The sequence below is a fragment of the Gambusia affinis genome, linkage group LG13 (assembly GCF_019740435.1).
Source record: "Gambusia affinis linkage group LG13, SWU_Gaff_1.0, whole genome shotgun sequence".
Lineage (NCBI taxonomy): Eukaryota > Metazoa > Chordata > Actinopteri > Cyprinodontiformes > Poeciliidae > Gambusia > Gambusia affinis.
Window position 1 is genome coordinate 12,150,964 of NC_057880.1, and position 19,772 is coordinate 12,170,735.

At 36.9% G+C, this 19,772-nt stretch overlaps 1 protein-coding gene across 6 annotated transcripts in view; it reads right to left on the reverse strand.

Annotated features, from left to right (window-relative positions):
* pcdh15a (protocadherin-related 15a) overlaps positions 1–19,772 on the reverse strand; it is a 175,008-nt gene that overhangs the window by 59,007 nt on the left and 96,229 nt on the right. For all 6 annotated transcript variants that reach the window (XM_044137334.1, XM_044137336.1, XM_044137338.1 and 3 more), the window contains 7 exons: positions 16,522–16,728; positions 13,910–14,044; positions 11,055–11,204; positions 8,612–8,805; positions 7,476–7,608; positions 7,136–7,215; positions 4,126–4,219 (listed from right to left, as the gene is read on the reverse strand). In XM_044137334.1, coding sequence (XP_043993269.1) covers positions 4,126–4,219; positions 7,136–7,215; positions 7,476–7,608; positions 8,612–8,805; positions 11,055–11,204; positions 13,910–14,044; positions 16,522–16,728 — 993 coding nt within the window. The remainder of the gene's footprint in view (positions 1–4,125; positions 4,220–7,135; positions 7,216–7,475; positions 7,609–8,611; positions 8,806–11,054; positions 11,205–13,909; positions 14,045–16,521; positions 16,729–19,772) is intronic.

Sequence of the window (19,772 nt, forward strand, 5' to 3'; positions counted from 1 at the left end):
TCATATAGGGACAAAGTTCAAACCCCTGTGGTGCTTCGATAGATCAACACAGAAAATGGCACAATGTGCAGAAGTTGTAATTTTTCATTGTTGCAGGGCAAATATGCCTGCAAATAAGGGTATGGACCGCATTTCTTTGGGGATGGAAAGATGTGTGATGGTGGTGTGGCCCCCGTGGGTGAAAATACCTGCGAGAAGGCAGCCGTTTGAAGCTTCCCTGCCAAACAGGACGGTTGTCACATGGTATGGGTATTGAGAGCCTCCCCACACTATCGTTGGGGAATTCTTTGCTATTGTTTTTTTTCTTTGTTGTTAATTATCATTGGCACTGTAACATCTATAAAAGACACGCCAAGGGAATGTTGAGGTTGTTTACAAGAGTGTCTTGATTTCCAAAGGAAAAGACAATGTGAATGAATGCAGGACTCTGTTGTTGTTGTTGTAATAAGATCAAACCATGTTTCATTTCAAAAGAGCATTTGGCAAATTAAGGTCATCTCCCAACTGTGGTTTGACTTCCATATGACAAAGAAGAAACAAAATTATCACAGCCCATTGGACTTGAATCTGGTTAATGAGATGTGATTTTTGATTTAATTTTAGATAGATGAGGCTCTTTGATGTCTAACCTTCTAAAGAACTGTCTGATAGTTACAGAGGTGGTTGCTGATATATTCGCTTTTCAAAGATAATCTTGACCAGAAACGTTGTTTAGCAACGACTGATACGATCAGACTATTAGAAGTCTGGTACTCACTCTCTCCAGGAGCGATCCAACTTGCCAGGGTGAATTTTTGGGATCTAAGTCAGCTTGGTCGTTTTCACAAAAGTCTGATTAGAATACAAATTTAGAAATCTGCTGAAAGGGGAGGACAATTTGTTTAGTGCAAAACTAGTTAATAGAAAATAAAAAATATCACAAACAAACGCTTGCTTTCTTATTTCATTTTTCCACACACATATGAAGGTTTAGAGTTTTGGTCATTTTGTTTGTTCCCAGCCATGAGTTCTCCAAACTTTATTGGCACTGGAGTGGTCAGAAAATCATTTAAGTATATTTGTTAGTGAGTATACACTTATACCTCAAAAAAGGTATTGGTGTAGCCTTGTGAAACTCAATACTTAACTCTAGTTTGAAATGCTCTTACATGGAACCAGATTAGTTTGGATAGTTGTTTCCCTTTATGAAGGAAATTCTCATTTGAAAACTAATATAATCTGAGTTAAGAGTTTTGTCGCACCTCCAGTCACTGGGAAGTTTTCTTTTTTAATAATATGCATAGCAAAAGGCCACAGGGTGGGTTAACAAGATTTTTTATTAGAGGTGCACTCATCTCTAGCGTCTCCTTCTGTTTTTCTTTCTGGTCTAACATTCCAACTTGTAAGGACTATAACACAAACAAATGTGCAGCAAGTCTTTTGATAGAAGTCAGTTTCAAATCTAACTTAACAAAAAAATAACACAGTTTATGCATAAAAAAATATACTCACAAAAGCACATGAAACTACATTTCAAGAGTTGATCTGTTTACAGATTGGTGTAGGAGTCAGTATTGGACCAGCCAATAAATGGTCCGAATAAAAAGAACACTTGCAGAATATGATCTCTTATAGGTCGATTGCAGTGTTCTTAATGTGTCTTTATTGATCTACACTTTATATTTACAACACAAATAAGGCAAACTGCATGAAAGTATTCAATGAACGTTTGATTGTTGCCTTCTGTGCACCACCCGAATAAGGGGCATCAATTATTCAAACTTTCAGAGAGCAAGGAAACAGCTTAGTGGAGATTACAGCTGCTGATTTTTGATATGAAGAGAAAACTCCTGTAATTGCTACTAACTATCAGAATTCAGATCCATCACCCTTTACTTTGAATGGTGCCTGCATGTAAATTAAGATCTGAGATGTTAAGAAACATAATTCACTTTTGACCTCTTTATGGGACCTAAACTTCGCAATGTCTATCTGCACAAAAACTATATAAAGCAAAACATAGGTCTTAAAGTCTAAATAAATATAATGTTGCACTTCAGATCCTTTTTGTGTTTCAGGCCAAATTGGCATCACTGAATGAGTTCCTCACCTCCACACTCCCACAAGCCTTTTCTCCCCTCTCATTTAATTTTCCTGCTGTTGTAACAGGATTACTCTCTAGCTGTGACATAGAACCTACACAAATCAAACATTAATACACTCTATGAGAAAGATTTTGTGCAACAGAAAAAAAAAATTCTTTATATAGCTGTGTGCACAACATTTAAACTGTAAATTCACACAGGGAATTGACGCCTCAACCTACATGGACCTCAATTACCTCCTATTTTCACTCTTACCAAGGCGCCGTCCGACTGTGCCTCTCTCACGCTGCGACGCATCACCTAAACGCAGGAACATAGAGTTCGATGCACTATGCCTGCCAATGAGTTACGAGTGTGCAGGTGAGGGGGCAGCAATCAACATCACTCTTGTGACAGCTCATCAGCTAATGTTCATTGCCCATCATACACTGCATCTTAAAAGGGAAAGTGCCTTTCACCTCTGCCTGGAATGAAGACAGCTGCTCAAAAGTGAGCCAATTGAGGTGAAGTCTAATTAAATTAAAACAGTTTACATTATTATCAGCTCTCAGAGGGAGAAACCACAGCTAGCATCAATGTTTGTTGATGTATTTTCCTTCTCAAAGCTGAGGTGTCCTGTTAAGAACCTACTTGTCTTTTTTTTATTATTTGTTATTAAATGAGCAGGCCTCAACTTTGTGCAAATTTTACATTGTAACTTATACATTATGGCTATGGTTAAGAGAATATTCTAATTTTGATTCTACTGTTTAAAATGCATGATAACATTGAACAACTTGATAACAATGAGCTACTCCAGGAAAGACTAAAGGTATGAACTACTGAAAAACAAAATCCGAAGTTAGGTAAGCAGGTGGGCATAAGAACAATCTAACATATACAAAAATGTTAAATAGTGAAGAAAACGTTACTAAATAAACAGAGAAACTAAACTTGAAAAAAAAAAAAAAATCTTTTTAGTTCTAACACTCTCAGTGGTTTAATGTCTGTCTTCATCTGCCAGTATTAAGCTGTAACAATTAACAGGAAATCAACTGATGTTCTCTACCAGTTGCAAAGAGAAAAACTTGGTGAGTCATGTGTCTCTAATTTGAATAAATTGAAAAGACTTATCTGAATGGACACAGCATGGAAAATGGGAATCTAGTACAATTTTATTAACTGTCATTTCTTGGTTTGTAAGTGCAGTAACAAAATCAGCCTTTTCACTTCTTTTCAACTCAAATGATGGTACAAGCACCACTGGTGATACACACATGCATCTAGTAGTAGTGGCAATTATGTGTAACTGGAAATTTAAAATGTTAATGCAACACAGTGGACCGTGGTGAATGGTCACCGAGGCTCTGGATGCATGTCTGTGGCTCCTCTCTTCCTACTGTCAGCCCTACGATTCTGTGTGGGCCCGTACATCCACCATTGAACCTTCTATACACAAACACACTTTCTTCCCCATTTCCCTGTCCATTACATTTAAGATAGTACAAATTCTATTTTATACACATATATGCATATGTATATATCCATCCACCCACCCATCATGGAGCATCATATACCAACGGAAGCCATAATGCTCCGCTTGTGAAAATAAACTTGACAAACACAATGATTATGAGTGCCACAAAGCCAGCCAGAACATGACTTGTTTTGTTAATTTAAAAGTTTTGTTGGCTTAAGTGGTCTTTGTTTGACAGTTGTGGGACAGGAAAGTAGGTTGTGAAAGACCGGGAGGACATGCACCAAAGGTCATCAGGACGGGACCACCTCCACGTCGAAGACTAGGGTTTCCATAAATCGGTGACACTTTAAGTAAAATTAATAAAATAAAATAGGGTAAACAAGCAGAATGTTATTATTTAACCTCCACTCTAATTTGGTCTCTCCTGACAGTTAATGCAACAAAATCCATTTAGAAAAAAATCACAAACTTTAGTCTTTTGGATCAAAATCCCTACCCAAGTACTTTTATTGATCTTTGTTTGTCTTAAGAGAGCAGCTCTCTAAAGAATCCAGTTGATAAGTGAAAAGAATTGTGCCTCACCCCTCCAGGGTTACCGTCTGAAGCCGTGACAATCAGACGGTACTGGTCTGTGATCTCTCTGTCCAGAGGTTTTCCCAGAAGTAAAAGGCCAATCCTGTTGATAGATGGCAGAGCAGATATTACAGAACAGCACACTAAGGTTTTACTTTTTCTCTCAATTGCTTTATTGTAAAACATGAGCAGCTTATTCATGTTCAGAACTTCATTACATATTTTACCTTTGATACAGCATTAAAGAGTCAAGTAGAGGAGAATCCAAAACGCTGTATTTAAATCAAGGTTTATTAAACATGGTCTTTGATCATAGAACATTGGTGGTGGGTAAAGAACAAGTGGGAGTTTCACTGCTCTCTTAGTCCTTCCCTTCAGTTAGCCGTACTTCAGGGCCATGGCAAACGGACAACAAATAGAAAGATGCCCATTTTCTTTCTAATAACTTTCACAGACAAAGAGGGCCCTCCTGCTCATTCGTGCCAGAAAGTTTGACCCTGGCATTCCAAGTAAAAAGTGTAGATGGAGTCCTATGCATGAGGCTGAATTATCTCTGTTTGCACACAAAACACACAAGGGCAAGTCAAGCCACACACAAACTCGGAGACAACAATTTTGTTCCTGCACTCAAGAGAGCCTCTGCTGCCAGAAGGAAAAGCGGAAAGAAAGATGAATGCATCTGAGCTCGGTGCTAAATTAATGCCCGTAGCAATTCCCCACTGTCCCCCTCTCCTTCCCATTTCTGATTTAAAGCTCTTGTGGTGAGGCAGTCCAAGCAAGACCTGACCACTCCATTCCTCTGCAGACCCTGACCATTATACTGCAGTGCCTCATTTTAAACTCTGACAGGCAAATTACTGAAATTCTGTCAATGTTATCTATTCCTCTAAACAGATGCCACAAGGTTAGAAGGAGAGAACTGTTTTAAATTCCCCACACACAATGATCCTTGACTTAAGAGGGCAAAAAGAGCTTTGCAAAACCACAATAAAACTGGTACATTAATTTTACAGACTGGCATTGATATATGAAAAGAAGGGTAGAAACCTGAGCTCAGTGGAGATATCCTATAAATTATCACAAGAATTATCTTGATGGGTGATAATAACAGCAGGTAAAAATGATTAATCCAGAAAAGCCAACCTGGGGAGTTTATTCCTCACTGAAGTTGGATAGTTGCACTACACTCAGTGGAATGAGTCTGAGAGGTTCACTGATCATGTGCGATAACATCCTGCCTTCTCTGCCCAGCCGCCATAAATGAAAAGATGTTGTCAGATGTATGGGACACTATTAACAGCATTGTCTGGGGTGTCGGCAGTGTGGTCCGGAGGCTATCCTCCTCAGTCACACTAACAGTTGATCTTTCATTCTGCTCAGATCATGTCTCTCTATGCTACATTGGACTTGATGCAGAAGGTGCGAGTTCCCAGAGGCAAAAAATGCTTTACTTGAGGCAAGACAAGCAAGATAAGTCACAAAACTGAAACTCAATTTCAGACTCAATAAGTCTCAGTTTTCACATTCAGCAGAAGACGGTGCCATAAATTTAAGAGAACAAGCAGATTTTCATAAATCATAAAAATTGTGATTGAATTTTAGAAGTGTGTATTGCTGTATTTGGTCTCATTATCTATTACCAGAAGCAGAGACGGAGACAGGTTGTTTTCTAAATGCGGTGGAAGCTAAGAGTCAAAAGCGCTTTTTGACATCTTGCTAAAAGAACGACGTCATACAGCGCCCTGGCATGACAACTACAACAAATTCAAGGTGTTTTGTTGGTCATACAAAAGTACCAGCAGCTTAATGACAGAGGGCCTTGTGTAAACGTAGCTTTAGCTTTGTTCTTGTACTCTGTTTGTCTATGCATTAAAATCTAAATACCAATAAAAAAGTTAGAAATCAAATTTTAACTGTAGCAATTAATGTTATAATATTCTAGCAGAGACTACGAATAATAGCCTTTTTCTGTTGTAAATAATAGCAATGAGATCATGTTATGTATTCCTGTTTAAGTTTTTGTGTTAGTATAAAAGAAATTAGATTGAAATTGTGTACAAATGTACACAGGGCAGTTAAAACAGCAGCAAGATGTGCTGTCAGAAAGTCTACATTCATCCATGTAGTGATGTGTGTTTTCAGATTAGCTGTAGGGGAAGATCTTCTACAGGAGGTGAGATATCGAGGCACAGCTGTGACCTGTTCCTAAGCGCCCTCTCTGTCTTTATCTGGAATGGTGTACGAAGGTCCAATGACACATTTTGCCTTAGAGCCGTGGACAGCTGCTTCCGCTGAGCGTGTCACAAAACTTGTGAGAACAGAAATAAATAAAACAAGTTTTCCCCCCCTTAATACACTGTGTGTGAGGTTGGCATAAGGCCAGAGGGATGGCTAAACGAGTATGTACTAAAATTACACTTCTGCATCTCATGAGATTCCTAAGTTGAAAGACATAGTTCTGTCTTCAGTTATTTAGAAGGAAATAAAAAAATATCTTTAGCTTTTAGTAGAGACACAGTACTTAAGCATATTTCAAATCTGACTAAATTAATTTCTTCCCCAAAAAACAAGATCTTCTGCATTGGCTGGTTGTATCATTAGCTTGATTCTAAAACGGACTAAATTCATCTGACTTTCTTCCCTTTGACAGTCATTTATCAGTAGCAAAAAAGAAAATATTTCTCTGAATCATATTTCTATTTTGTTCTCAAATCTTTATAATTGAAAGCATCAACAAGGAAGGCACCATGAAATTAGACTTTTTTAAAACCACAGGAACCATAAGTTGTCTTTGTATGTAGTATTTTGCTAATCAAAGAAACAAAAGCAAAAGGAACAATATATTAAAATGCAGTGGAATATTTTATCTTTGATTGTGAATAGGATTCTTCGCCATACATTCATCCACACTGTTTCCAGAAAAGCACACACAACAAATACTTTTTTTAAAGACTAGATTAAGCAACAACTTAACTTGCAAACAAGTAGAGAAAGCCGGGGCACAAAGTTTTACACTCACGTTCGAGAGAGGTTGAAGACATTCTGGGAATCTCCACTCACAATTTGATACGTGATTGGATCATTTTCTCTGTCTGTTGCCTGGAAGAAGAATAAAATGACACCAGAACCAGATAATGCTATCAGCCTACAGAAAAACATGACAAGGAGAGAGATAGCATGCATAAGCATAACACAAACGTTGATATTAAACTGTCATATGAAAGCCAGACATGCTACGAGTGAAATCTATGCTGTGAGTGAAGTCTAACCTGGACGAACTGTAGCAAAATTTGGACACTTCTGCATCTTATAATGCAGGAATGCGCGTCATACACTGGGGATTTGAATTTGCGACTTACTTGCAGATTGAGGAGAATGGCTCCAATTCTCATGGCCTCGCTGATCTCTAGGTTGTAGGTGAGGAGAGGGAATCGGGGAGGACTCTGGTTGTTGGGTGGTAAAATCTCAATATAGACTGTAGTGATCGAGCTCCTGGATAACAGAAGTGCCCAACGATGGTATCAGTTTTTGTTGGAACATTTTTTTTGCCTAACTAATGATGTCCATTTCCAACACTTCCGCACAACTCAGAGAAAATTTTAAAGTTAGTTCATTCAAAGGCAAAGCTCTCATCAGAACTCGTATGCATAGACCTTTTCCCTCAAAGCTTTCACTTACAGTTCATCTTCTAGTGAGATCACAAACACTTCTTCAAACAGTAGACACTAAAACTGATGAAATACACGCCAGAACAAAGTCTTAAGACTGGGAAAGAAATTACAAGTTTTTGCTTTTTTGTGGTGGAGGATCTTGACCAGAAGAACTTCAAACTACAAAAGAAACAGAAACAGATTGTCAGTTTCCGAAACCACACACAAAACAAACCTCGTACGAGTGCATATGGGGTCAGTAAGACCCCACCGGACCAGACAGAATTAAAATCTAATGGGGTCTAATAGCGCTTTTAGACCCCACACCAATTTGCACACTAACCCTAGGTGGTGAGCTTCTCCATTACAGTCTGTTCCTCACTATTGAGGAAAGCAGCAGCTCTGGTCAAGTCTCCATTTGCAGTAACATTCAGAAATGGAAAACCTCGAGGTTTTATATATATAAACCCAAAAACTATGTTGGCAAAAGTAACAATTTCTGAAAAGCAGGAGATGGATTGATGGATGATTGTATTGCTGAATCATCTAAAAAGCAGCTCTTACATTCCAACAAAACCTTTAGTCTGAAAAGTATTTCAATGTGTTAACCTAGAGAAAACTTCAAGAGTCAAAGTTGAATAGCATGTTGCGTGTTAAAAACAACTTACCAAACAGTAATCACTGAAGGGATAACTAGTCTATCACAGTTCACAACAAACTGAAACCAATTATCAAAACATTGAGAGAAAGAGACATTTTGCCCCTTTTTAATGTGTTAATGACCCATATGATTAATAACAACAAAAAAATCAGTGTTATATGACAAAGTTGTTGTATATCTGTACCTTCTCTGGGTGTCAGGTGCATTATCAGAGGCTTTGACCGTCAATGCATAAGATCGTCCCACAGACAAGACGACACCAGGCGCCACAGTGATGCGTCCAGAGCGGTTATTAATAACAAAATCTCCCTGGGCTCCAGCCAGAATTTCATACGTTACCAGGCCATTCAGCCCCTCATCAGCATCCGATGCAGTTAACTGAGAAAACAGAACAAGAAAAATAGTACGATAACACATTATCAGCACGATCTGCCTGCTTTCTGTTCTGCAGTTGGTAGTTTTAACCGGAGGGGGTTACAGCTAACATTATTTGTGAAACAGTCAAAGGGTCAATGTATTTTTTCACAGGGCTTTGTTTTTGTGTAACATATTTTTTTAATGGACATGTGACATTTATGTAGAAATTAAGAGCTGTGTATTCTACTAGTAAAAACTATAAATTAATGGTCACATTCCACTTCACATTAAACAGATTATAGATGTGTAAAGACATAGATTAAATATTATTTTTTGAAGGTAATAAATGAATTCAAACAGCACATTTTTCCAACATTCAAACTCCAAATGCAACAAGGACATTCTGCTGTTTGTGCTTATTAGCCTTCATGCTGCAGCTGACCTCATATCTTTAAAGCTTTGAAACTTTAATCCAAGCTTTCACGACCTCCTTTTTCCATGACACTGACACTGGAGTAAAAGTTGTAGCATCAAATAAGCTCCAGCACGCTCAGGGGAGACTCCAGCTCACATAAACAGCTTATAAAATCGGTTAAGCGGTCAGAGCAGACACTCTGTAACCTTTGGCCTCATTTCAGGCTGGGTGAACTGGCTGCTTAAAAAAAAAAGAAAAAAAAAAAGATTAAACTTGACCTTTTCTGTGTCTTATTTTTTATTTTGTTTTGGAGAGGCTATGCTGTAAGAACAGATCAACTAAAGAAGAAGAAGAAAAAAATATGCTCAAGCAAAATGCAGTAGAGTTGGTTTATGAAAGCGTACACACGCTTGTATTTGTGTACACTGACTCGCAAAAGCCACCATAATTTTTGAATCTTTTCACAAGTTGCTACGCTAAAACACCAAAGCTTCCTTTTATTTAATTGCAACTTTATGAGATAGACCAAGATTAAGGAGCGCATCATTATAAAGTAAAAGTAAAATGATACATGGTTTTCTATTTTTTTACAAATAAATATCTGAAAACTTTGGGTTGCATTTGCAACCAGCTCCCTTACATTGATCAAACCAACCAGTAAATAGACTCCATCTGTATGAATAAATACAGCTGTTCTGCAAAGGCCTCTAATGTTATTGGAAAAGGTTATTGAACAAACAGCATCTTGAAACTCAAGATAAGGCTCTTTCGCACTTTTATTTGTACTCTACTTCCCCAGTATGACCTACTTTGTGTTGATCGATCACATACTTCATATTAAAATACACTGACATTTGAGAAAAGTTCAAGTGGTATGGATACTCTGGATACATAGAAACCTTTAAAGTCAGTGTAGTAATTAAATCAAAACAATGACCCAAATCCACAGAGCAATCCAAAAATGATTGAAGTAATAGAAAAGCAATCCTGCTTTATTTCCAAATCCTGTTGTATGCTGTAAGAGGGGTTGATAAATTGCTATCACAAAATCGTTCCGCTATGACTTACTGATGCCAGAGAAAAAACATTTTCTCTTCCATCAAAATCAACTCAAATTTTATTTGTGTAGCACATTTCAGCAGCAATGCATTTCAAAGTGCTTTACATCATAACAAACACAAAAACCAAAGTCATGCAACATAGAATCAACAATCAAAATATTACATTAAGTGTTATGTTTCAAATATAATTCTAAACAGGTGGGTTTTTAGGTGAGATTTAAAGGAAGTCAGTGTTTCAGCTGTTTTACAGTTTTCTGGAAGTTTGTTCCAGATTTTTGGTGCATAGATGCTGAATGCTGCTTCTCCTCGTTTGGTTCTGGTTCTGGGGATGCAGAGCAAAACCAGAACCAGAAGACCTGAGAGTTTCTGGAAGGTTGATACAACAGCAGCAAATCTTTAATGTATTGTGATGCTAAACCATTCAGTGATTTATAAACTAACAACAGTATTTTAAAGTCTATTCTTTGAGCTACAAGGAGCCAGTTGAGGGACTTTAAAACTGGTGTTATGCGCTCTATCTTCCCAGTTTTAGTGAGAACGCGATGTCTGATTCCATGTCTGTTATGACTGCAGATAAAACAAAGGGATATGCTCCTGGGCTTTGCCTGTCACCACAATGGCCAAGACTGTTGTGGTTATTCTTACCGAGCATGAAAAAGCATTTGAAAGAGAGATCTTGTGTGATGCGGACAAAGTCCAGTGTCTCAGTGGTAGATAAAAAGAAAAGAAGGAAAAAAGCACAACAAAAAAAGGGAAGGCAAAATGGAAGAGGATGATCGCTCTGGATTGATTACCTGTAGCACCGTCTCCCCTGGCTGCATGTTTGTAAAGACTTCAACGCTGTAGGAGACCTGAGCAAATGTAGGCGTATTGTCATTGGCATCAATAACCAGGATGTTGACAGTTACTGGACTACTCTGTTGGACACCATCTGATGCCACCATCTGAAGACAAAAAAGAGAAACACTTAGAAAACTGAAGACCTGTAAACAAAGAACACTTTTGCAAAGGAATCATAGATTATTTTTCTTATTCAAACTTCAAAGATGTATGGTTCTGGTATGTCACTGTGTTTAAGAAACTTCTCTCTATATGTTTATTTTCCACTTTGTGAGAGTAAATGAAATGCCTTCAAAGGCGATTGCTACCAGTAGGTTTACCTGAAGGATGTTTTTCAAACTGAGAAATCTATGTTTACTTGTTTGTGGCAGCTCTGATCTGCAGCTTTTCTGAAAGGAGCAAGGAAACGGACTAAGCAGAACAAATCAAGAGCAGAAAGCAGAGAGGATCAGACCTATAGCTGTGCCAGGAACACTAACAATATATATTTCACTGCAGACAAGAAATCTCTCCACAAAACTGAAAAGCTAAGCTAAAATTTACAGTACATTAATAGCTTTTTGTGGCAGGGGTAAAATATGTGTAGTAAAGATGTCCTTCTTTTTCAGAGACATATATCATACAACTATGCTTTTCATTTTTAATAACCTTGTTTGGTCTTAAATAAAGCCTACTGAGATTTTTAACTCTAATTGACAACTATGCTTTTCATTTTTTATAACCTTGTTTGGTCTTAAATAAAGCCTACTGAGATTTTAGAAGTTTGATTTACAATACTAATTTTAATAAACATCTTAAATCATAATGCTTCTATATCCCATAAGTCAATTACGGCTAGATGTTTAAAGCTTCTTTTTATTGAACAAGCTTTGTCTTTGAACAAGCTCAGTCTTTGAGAGCACAACCACTTAAGTTTTTTTTCTACTTTGACATATTTGCTTCAACTTAACATGTTGCTCTTAATACGATATCTAATTATTTGCATTTAAAAAAAAATGCCATAATAGATACATTTTGCCAAAAAAAAAAACAAAAAAAAAAACAGAGTCACATTTTCAACAATCCATTCAGTATGTGTCTCTGCTGCACTTATTACTATATCTTTGTGAAGCACTTGTGTAAAAGCAGAATAACACACACTGGCTGCTGCGTCTACTTGTTACAGTATTACAGAGTCTAGACAGATAGCAGCATGGATTACAACAGAAGCGTATTGATTCTGGAAATTGTTTCATGTAATGTTCCCAATGTCTTGAGTGCTAAAACAGTAAAATGTTTAACACAAGGACAGCCTTTGTTTGAACTGCAACCTATTTATGACAACCAAGTGTCAAGAATACACCATAGTGAAAATGTTCAGTAATTCCATCCTTTTGGTAGTTTTTGACTTTTAATGGGATTTATTTTAATATATCAACATCTGTCAATATCAACTAATCTGCTTTCAGTATCCAATTTTTGTGTCTGCAAGAGACATGAATGGTTTTGAGGAACATTTATCGAACACAAATGCATTATACATTGTTCTTCACATATAAAGTTGTCCTAAAAATAGAAGTTTTAATTGCAAAGTTCAGCAGTCAGCTTACAATGTCAACGATTATCGCTGTTGGGCCTAGAGCTGAGAACTTGTCAGTCACTTACCAGTACTTGGGCTCCAAGCACAAGTCCAAGTACTGGGCAGGTTTGCTTTGTCAGTACAAACCTGACAAAGCAAACCTGACCGCAGCACAGTGAGAGAAGAAGGTCAACCTTGCACACACACAATAAACACAAACTCCTTCAGTTTCTATACAGAATATGAACTCACTAATCTAAAGAAAGGAATCCTTTATGGATGCAGCTCCTGTACTATCAGAGACACATTTCAGCAACAAGGCAGTTCAAAGTGCTATACATGAGAAAAACAGGAACCTATTTCTAGAATAGGGAAGGGGCGGGTCTTATGTCTGCATTTTTGAGCTACACAACATGTTATGATGGTATGATTCTTCAATGCATGTTTGAGTAATCATTTAATCTCCCATTGCAGCCATTGCTTATGCACCCAGCCAATCTGGGTGCATAAATATTTTCCCTCATCAAGTGCCACCTTTTCCACACAGCTCCTCCCCGGAACTGCAGTCTCCAGTTGAGCCTCCGCATCACAGAGCAACCCCTCTTCCATTCAGCTCATTCAGACCAGTGGCAGCAGCCATTAGTAAACACCTGGTGGAACTGGACATCTACTGAGCTCATCATAGGGACTATTTCTCAGTGGAATGCTTCTAAGACCATTGTAAATGACTTAACAGAGAAATGTTGCAATGGTGTGATGAAGGTGAAGTGTCAGAAAGAGCAGAAGCTTCTTAAAGTGACAAAATCAAAGTGTGAATTTGCAAAGTCAAATGTTTTTAAAGTCACGGTTGACATGTATTATATTGTTATAAGTTAAGATAATTTATTTTCTTGATTGTCACAAGTAGTGTGACAATGTACATTATTATTCTCTCTATTCTATTTATTTTCAAGGAGAGCAATGTTTTCTTTAAATGGTGGTATTTTCCAAATGTATGCCTGATAAAATGGGGTCCTGATCACATTTTAAAGGCTTCAAAGCATGGTTCTATTTGTTAAATCAATACCAAATTAATAGCAAAGTATAGAAATTCATGACGTTTATAACGTCATAATAAACAGTATCCAAATTTTGTCCATTGGTACCCATCTTCAAGTGCCTCTTGGTTTATCAGTAACAGGATAACACACAAAGAGACATGTTAGACCTCAGGGCTGTTTTGAGGATGCCTGCACTGAGCTTGAGACTCACCGTGAAAGTATAGGTCATCTGTATCTCCCGGTCCAAAGGTTTCAGAATCCTCAGGTAGCGGATTATACCAGTTGGGGTCAGGCTGAAAATTGTCGTGTAGTCATCCAGGGTAATCTTCACCATAGGGTCTTTGGTCTTTCCGACGGGAAGAGACACCAAAAGAGACATGTAACCATGGTGACACTGGTGCTGTATTACTTTTCTTCCCCTAAGGTCGCAGCTGTGCGACTTGGAAACCTATCAAAAATATATTTTGATAGGTGCTGAAGTGTTGGAAAAAAACTCATTTGCTGGCAGGTGTCTCCACAAAAAGAAAGCATGAGCAGAGGAAAAAAATCATTAAACTACGTCAGTTGAAGGACAGTTACAGCGAAAATGTAAAACTACGTACCACATTGATGTGGTACGTAGTTTTAAAGTTTGTGCTTTTAATGATGCACTAGACTCATTTTTAAGGGTCATTGATGATATTAGTTACACCATCAATACATTTCTGTGAAAGTATGATAACGTAATAAACAAATGTGCTTTATGTTGTCTCATTTGTCAGTTTTACAATTCTGTAATGTCAGAATAAATTGAAAGATGTAAAAAAAAAAATAATAAGATGGGTACACATTTGAAGTTAGATCAACGCATCCTTAGAATACCAATATTTATCTCTACGAATAGTACAGTCTATAAACTGCTAACTGGCTTTAAATTCAGAAATATTGTTTCGTTCATAAAATATGGTGCTACTGTTTCTGTAAAAAGAAAGCATGCAGTTAAGCTGTGAATCAAATGAAAATGTCAAATTGCACTTGTTGAGCCTCCATATGAAAATGAAGGCAAAATCCTTTCAAACATTTTAAGAAAGTATATTTCACTGAAGATGTGTATTTGTGTAAATTTTCAGGGGAGAAAAAAAAAAAAAAAAACACAAAAAAAAGTTTATTATGCTCCGTTGCTGCTGGTCAGCTACTGGTCGCCTCAGAACGGTTGGTAAACATTAAGCCTGGGTAGCTTATTGATTTTATCTGTGACTCCAGTTTGATTTGTTCATTTTCTCCAAGTAAGGGGCAGAGAAAATGAATATTTTGAATGTTGAATTGAAGGTAGTGATCAGTTCTTCTCAGTTTTATGTAAACACAGTCACACACCAAACTGCTAAATATGTTAACTTTGTAAAAACAAATACGATGAATATACATATTTTTTTTTACAAATTACACACCCATATATCAAGTCACAAAACCATGCCAGAGAAAAGATAACATTCCAAGAGAATAGTTGAAAGAGCAGTAAAGAAATAATATATAGAGGACTTCAAAGACACGAAAGCTCATTGAAATACAATATAAGAATACACTTCTCTAAAACTACAATTTGATAAAGAAAAACATCCATCACAACTGGAGACCTGCTTGACACTTCATCAGTTGTTAGGGTTTTCTTTCCCCTTTTTAATAAAAGTCTTAATTTTCCATGTGTGTATTAAAGATCTCCAGCAATGAGGAATGGCTTTAATTTATTTACAGCTTCCGCAGAGTGATGCATGCATTGTCCATGGATGTCCTGAGTCAATTTGTTGGAATGTGGAAAAAGATCTGGTCGAGAAATATAATTGGACTGGGGCTGCCTGAGAACCGATGGGACTTACCCATCGGTTCTTATTTTTATTGTAACTTCTGCTTCATGTATGGAACATGAAAATCAGTTTTTAAAAAAACAAAACCAAAAAAAACAAAAACACTGAAAAAAAACAAACACAAAAAACAAACAAACACAATGAAGTTGGTTCATCGAGCAATGCAAACATTTTTTTCCAGGTATTAAATCAATATATTAATCTTCACATATTTTGATCTAATTTGATTAAAAACATCTCTTCAAAGATATCGTAAAAACTGTTGAGCACTGCTTAGCAAACTAAGTTCAGGTTTGTGACACTGAATTAATGCAGCGTTATTAATGCCATCAAATTCATTGAATTTTATTTAGTTTACTTTACTTACTAATATAACATACTGTATTGTATTATATAATATACTTTACTGCCATATTTTAAGTTCCTACATGCACATCTCTACAGTGCAGATGTGTATCATTTTTTAGACCATAAATACTGGACAAAACTAATCAGAAGGCACTAAAAAACGTTAAAAAATGAATCAATTCCATGGGAAATTTGGAGCAATAGAAATTGGGTCAGGACATCCTTCAGTGTTTCATTTCATGGAATGTCACCCGCTTTTACCCACAGGTCTATCACCAGGAGCCAGCTATGTGTGAAAAAAAAAAACATACAGACAATAAATAAATAGATGGCTAAATACGTGAAAATTAAAAGGATTAATAAATAAAAAGGAAATAAATGAATAAAAAAATTAATGAACAAATAAGTAAATAATTAAAAAGAAGCAATGACTAAAGAGAATGAATGAATAAAACAAGCAGAGAGATGAACATAATGTATATAAATAAAGACTGAGAAATACATCTAATTTAAGAAATAATGAATGAAAATATTAATAAATGCATAAACTAAATTAATTGCTAAATACATAAATGCATAAAATATTGAAGTTTGTAGAATGTTTAACGTGCTACTGGCTTTTCTCTGTTTCTACCTCTTCAATGTCATTATCCAAAGCGATGATTCCTAGCGGGGCCGAGAGGTTAGCACTGGCAGAGATGGTCGTGCCCACTGGGGAGGCCTCGCTCACGTATCCCTGGTAGGTGGCAAACTGGAAATATGGCGCCTGGTTGTTCTCGTCCAGGATTTCTATAACGAGGTCAGCGTAAGCTGGTAGGGGATGTCCATTGTCCTGTTCTGCCTGCATAGAAAAAGTACAAGAGAAAAATGTCATTCTGGGAAACTTCCAAATCAAAGATATTATGTTCCACCTTTTCTAGTAGGTAAATACAGGATAAAAGATAGACATGTTAGCTAATTTAATTTCAATTAGAAATGAATCTATATTGACAAAGTTCATCAGGTGCTCCACTAAGGACTGGTACTTACTAATTGCCAGGGCACTTAATGCAAATACCATTGTTTGAGGCAGAGAGCCCATAATTACTGGCTCTCCCACTTTGTCAAATGAGTGATCACCAATAGAAGGAGAGGAGAATTCTAGCAGAGTCAAAGCTAAAATTAACCTCTTAACTATTTAATGTATTTCTACTGCATCAAACTCTGTCTCCCTGGTGTGTGGGCGTGTGTGTATGTGTGAAGTCAGTTATGCGTTTCCAGTCTTAGTTTCTGTGCTATGTTTCTGTTCTGCCTGAAACCTGATTGATTAACCATGCAACAATCTGATAAAACAAAATCCCCTCTAATCGCCTTACCACGTTGATTAACTTTCATCAAAAAACTAGATAGCTGCATTTGTCTTGTAATGTTGTTCTAATATTTTACCCCACAATAAAATATCTAATCAGATATTTTTTATGTTTTTTGTATAAAAATCTGTGAAAGTAAAAAAAAGAAGAAAGGAAAAAAATTAAATTTTATGAAGCTTCATCTACAAATTCAGATTTTCCTGCTCTCGTCTTCTGAAAATGAATATTTAGCAACTGACAACATTCTGTACCTCTTACTGGTTGTTTAGTCGTGCAAAGAGAGAAGAAGCAAGCAAGCTGCCAAATGTTAAATGTGTGCCAAACATTTAGCAAATCTGTTTCATGGTGATGCTGACCAGAAAGCAGAGAGATTTTTTTTTTTAGTTTGGTTTTGCCAAGGTTTTCAGGCTCTACGAGTTTGCATCCTTTTCACATACATGACACAATAAAACACACAGAACGAGAAGAGATAAAAAGAACAAACCTTAATGATAATATCTCCTTTTGTGCAATTTTCTTTCTAACACATACCTGAGAGGGTTTTAATAAAAATCTATTAAATTGTTCAGGGACCCAATTAATATTTTTTGGCGAGTCCACAACACAGACCAATATTTCAATATTTCATATAAAACTTAAGAAGCTATTTGTTGGGCAGTCAAAGGTAAAACTGACAGCCTAGGCCTTTATCTTCACCCTCTCCAGTGGAGTGGATCAGACTCCCACTCTGTGGTTATACAGGACAGCTCTGAATGCAGCCACATGTGTAACAACACAGATGTTTTCTGTTTCAGAGGAAGAGAGTTATTTGACAAGATGGCATTCCTACCCAACTATTCTGTGTTTGTGGTGAACAAACTTGAAATTAAAAAATACAGGATTTTTTTCTTCATTTATTCAAATATAATAGCAAAAGGTGCAAAGTGCATGTGCATATATGCTGCTCCTTTGCCAAAAGACTTGCAAATCAGCCCAGCGTCTAGGAATACCTTAACAGCTTTGCACTTCTGCAGAATCCATTCTGAATTATTCTTCTTTGCAACACAGTACAGCTCAATAAGCTTGGATGGATTGTGTCTGTAGATGTTATGTCTCAATTAGTTTTATAGTTCATAACCACTTCATTAGATGCAAATATTTTATGTGTAAAAAAAAAAAAATCATCCAAAGTTTTCCAAAGCAACTCTGGTTATATGTAATTTTTATGTAAGAACTTTAGCTACATAAAATTTAGATTTGCAGTCTGCATGTCAAATAGTTGCTTTGTCAAGGGATCCCTCCAGATGTGGTTAATTACTGCTCATAAAGACATACCATTGGCATTTCCTCTGCTTGATGTAGGTTTACACTGCCAACCAGGAGTGTTGCTTTGATTTGTATGTTTGACAACTCCTTCAATCTCCTGTGTCAACCATTTGGGGGTGCCTAATCAACTGCTCTCACAAAGCACCACTTTTTCCACAAAGCTCCATCTGGGAGCTGCAGTCTCCAGCCAAGTTTCCACCAAACAGAAGATCCAGCCCACCTGCACCTTGCCCACTCAGACTAGTGGCAGCAGGAAATAGCAAACACCTGGTGGAAGTGTGCTTCAGCTGATCTCATCGGCTGATCTTCTTCTCAGTTTAATGCTTCATTATAAAAGGCATGACGGAGGAACACTGTTGTAATGACGTGCTGAAGGCAGAGGAGCTTCTTAAAGAGACAGAGACCAATTTCAAGATGGCTATTGTGAAGTCAAATGTCTTTAAGTTATGCTTGATATAAACAGCATTTTTATCATTGAATTTGACAAACTTGCTTGATTGTGCTATAAAATGGCACCATCTGCCTACATCATACTGCTCCTCCAAGAATGGCTAAAACAAGCAAAAAACATTAATGTTTTTTTTCACATAAGCACTACAAAGTGCGGCTGTGTCACATACAATTTATGAATGTGTATCTGAAATTACTGCCCGTGTGTGTTAGGTTTCCATTTTAGAAGCCACTTTTTATAAAACTCAAATAAATTAGAGGCAGACGAATAAAACTATTCCACAGAATATACAAAGTAAGTTTAATTTACAGAAGCTGTGTATGTGAATTTCCTCTGCAGTGCATAGTCATTGCATTTGATTTACATATAGTTTCCATATTATCACAACAATTATAACAGAGTTATAATATATGTTATAATATTTACTCTCATTACTATCCAAAAAAATAGTAACAAAAATGCTAAAATTGTTTTGATGCATAATAATTGCCAACATTTAAAAACATTGTTGTCTCTTCTTCCTGTGCAGCTGGCCGCTAACAGCTGCATCAGCAGCAATAAATTGGCACAAATCAGAAACGGCACCCTCTTAGTTTTACAAAATGTTTAAAAGCTGCAAATTACACCCGACACTACCATAGAGACTAAAGAAAGTGAATGTGATCCAGTTAAGCTGGTGCTGAAGTCTTTCACCCCGCTGTAAGCATGAATGTCACAACCGCCTCCCACACCGGGGAAGCTTCACACAAGGCTTTCAAAATCCAGATGAAGAAGGAGAGA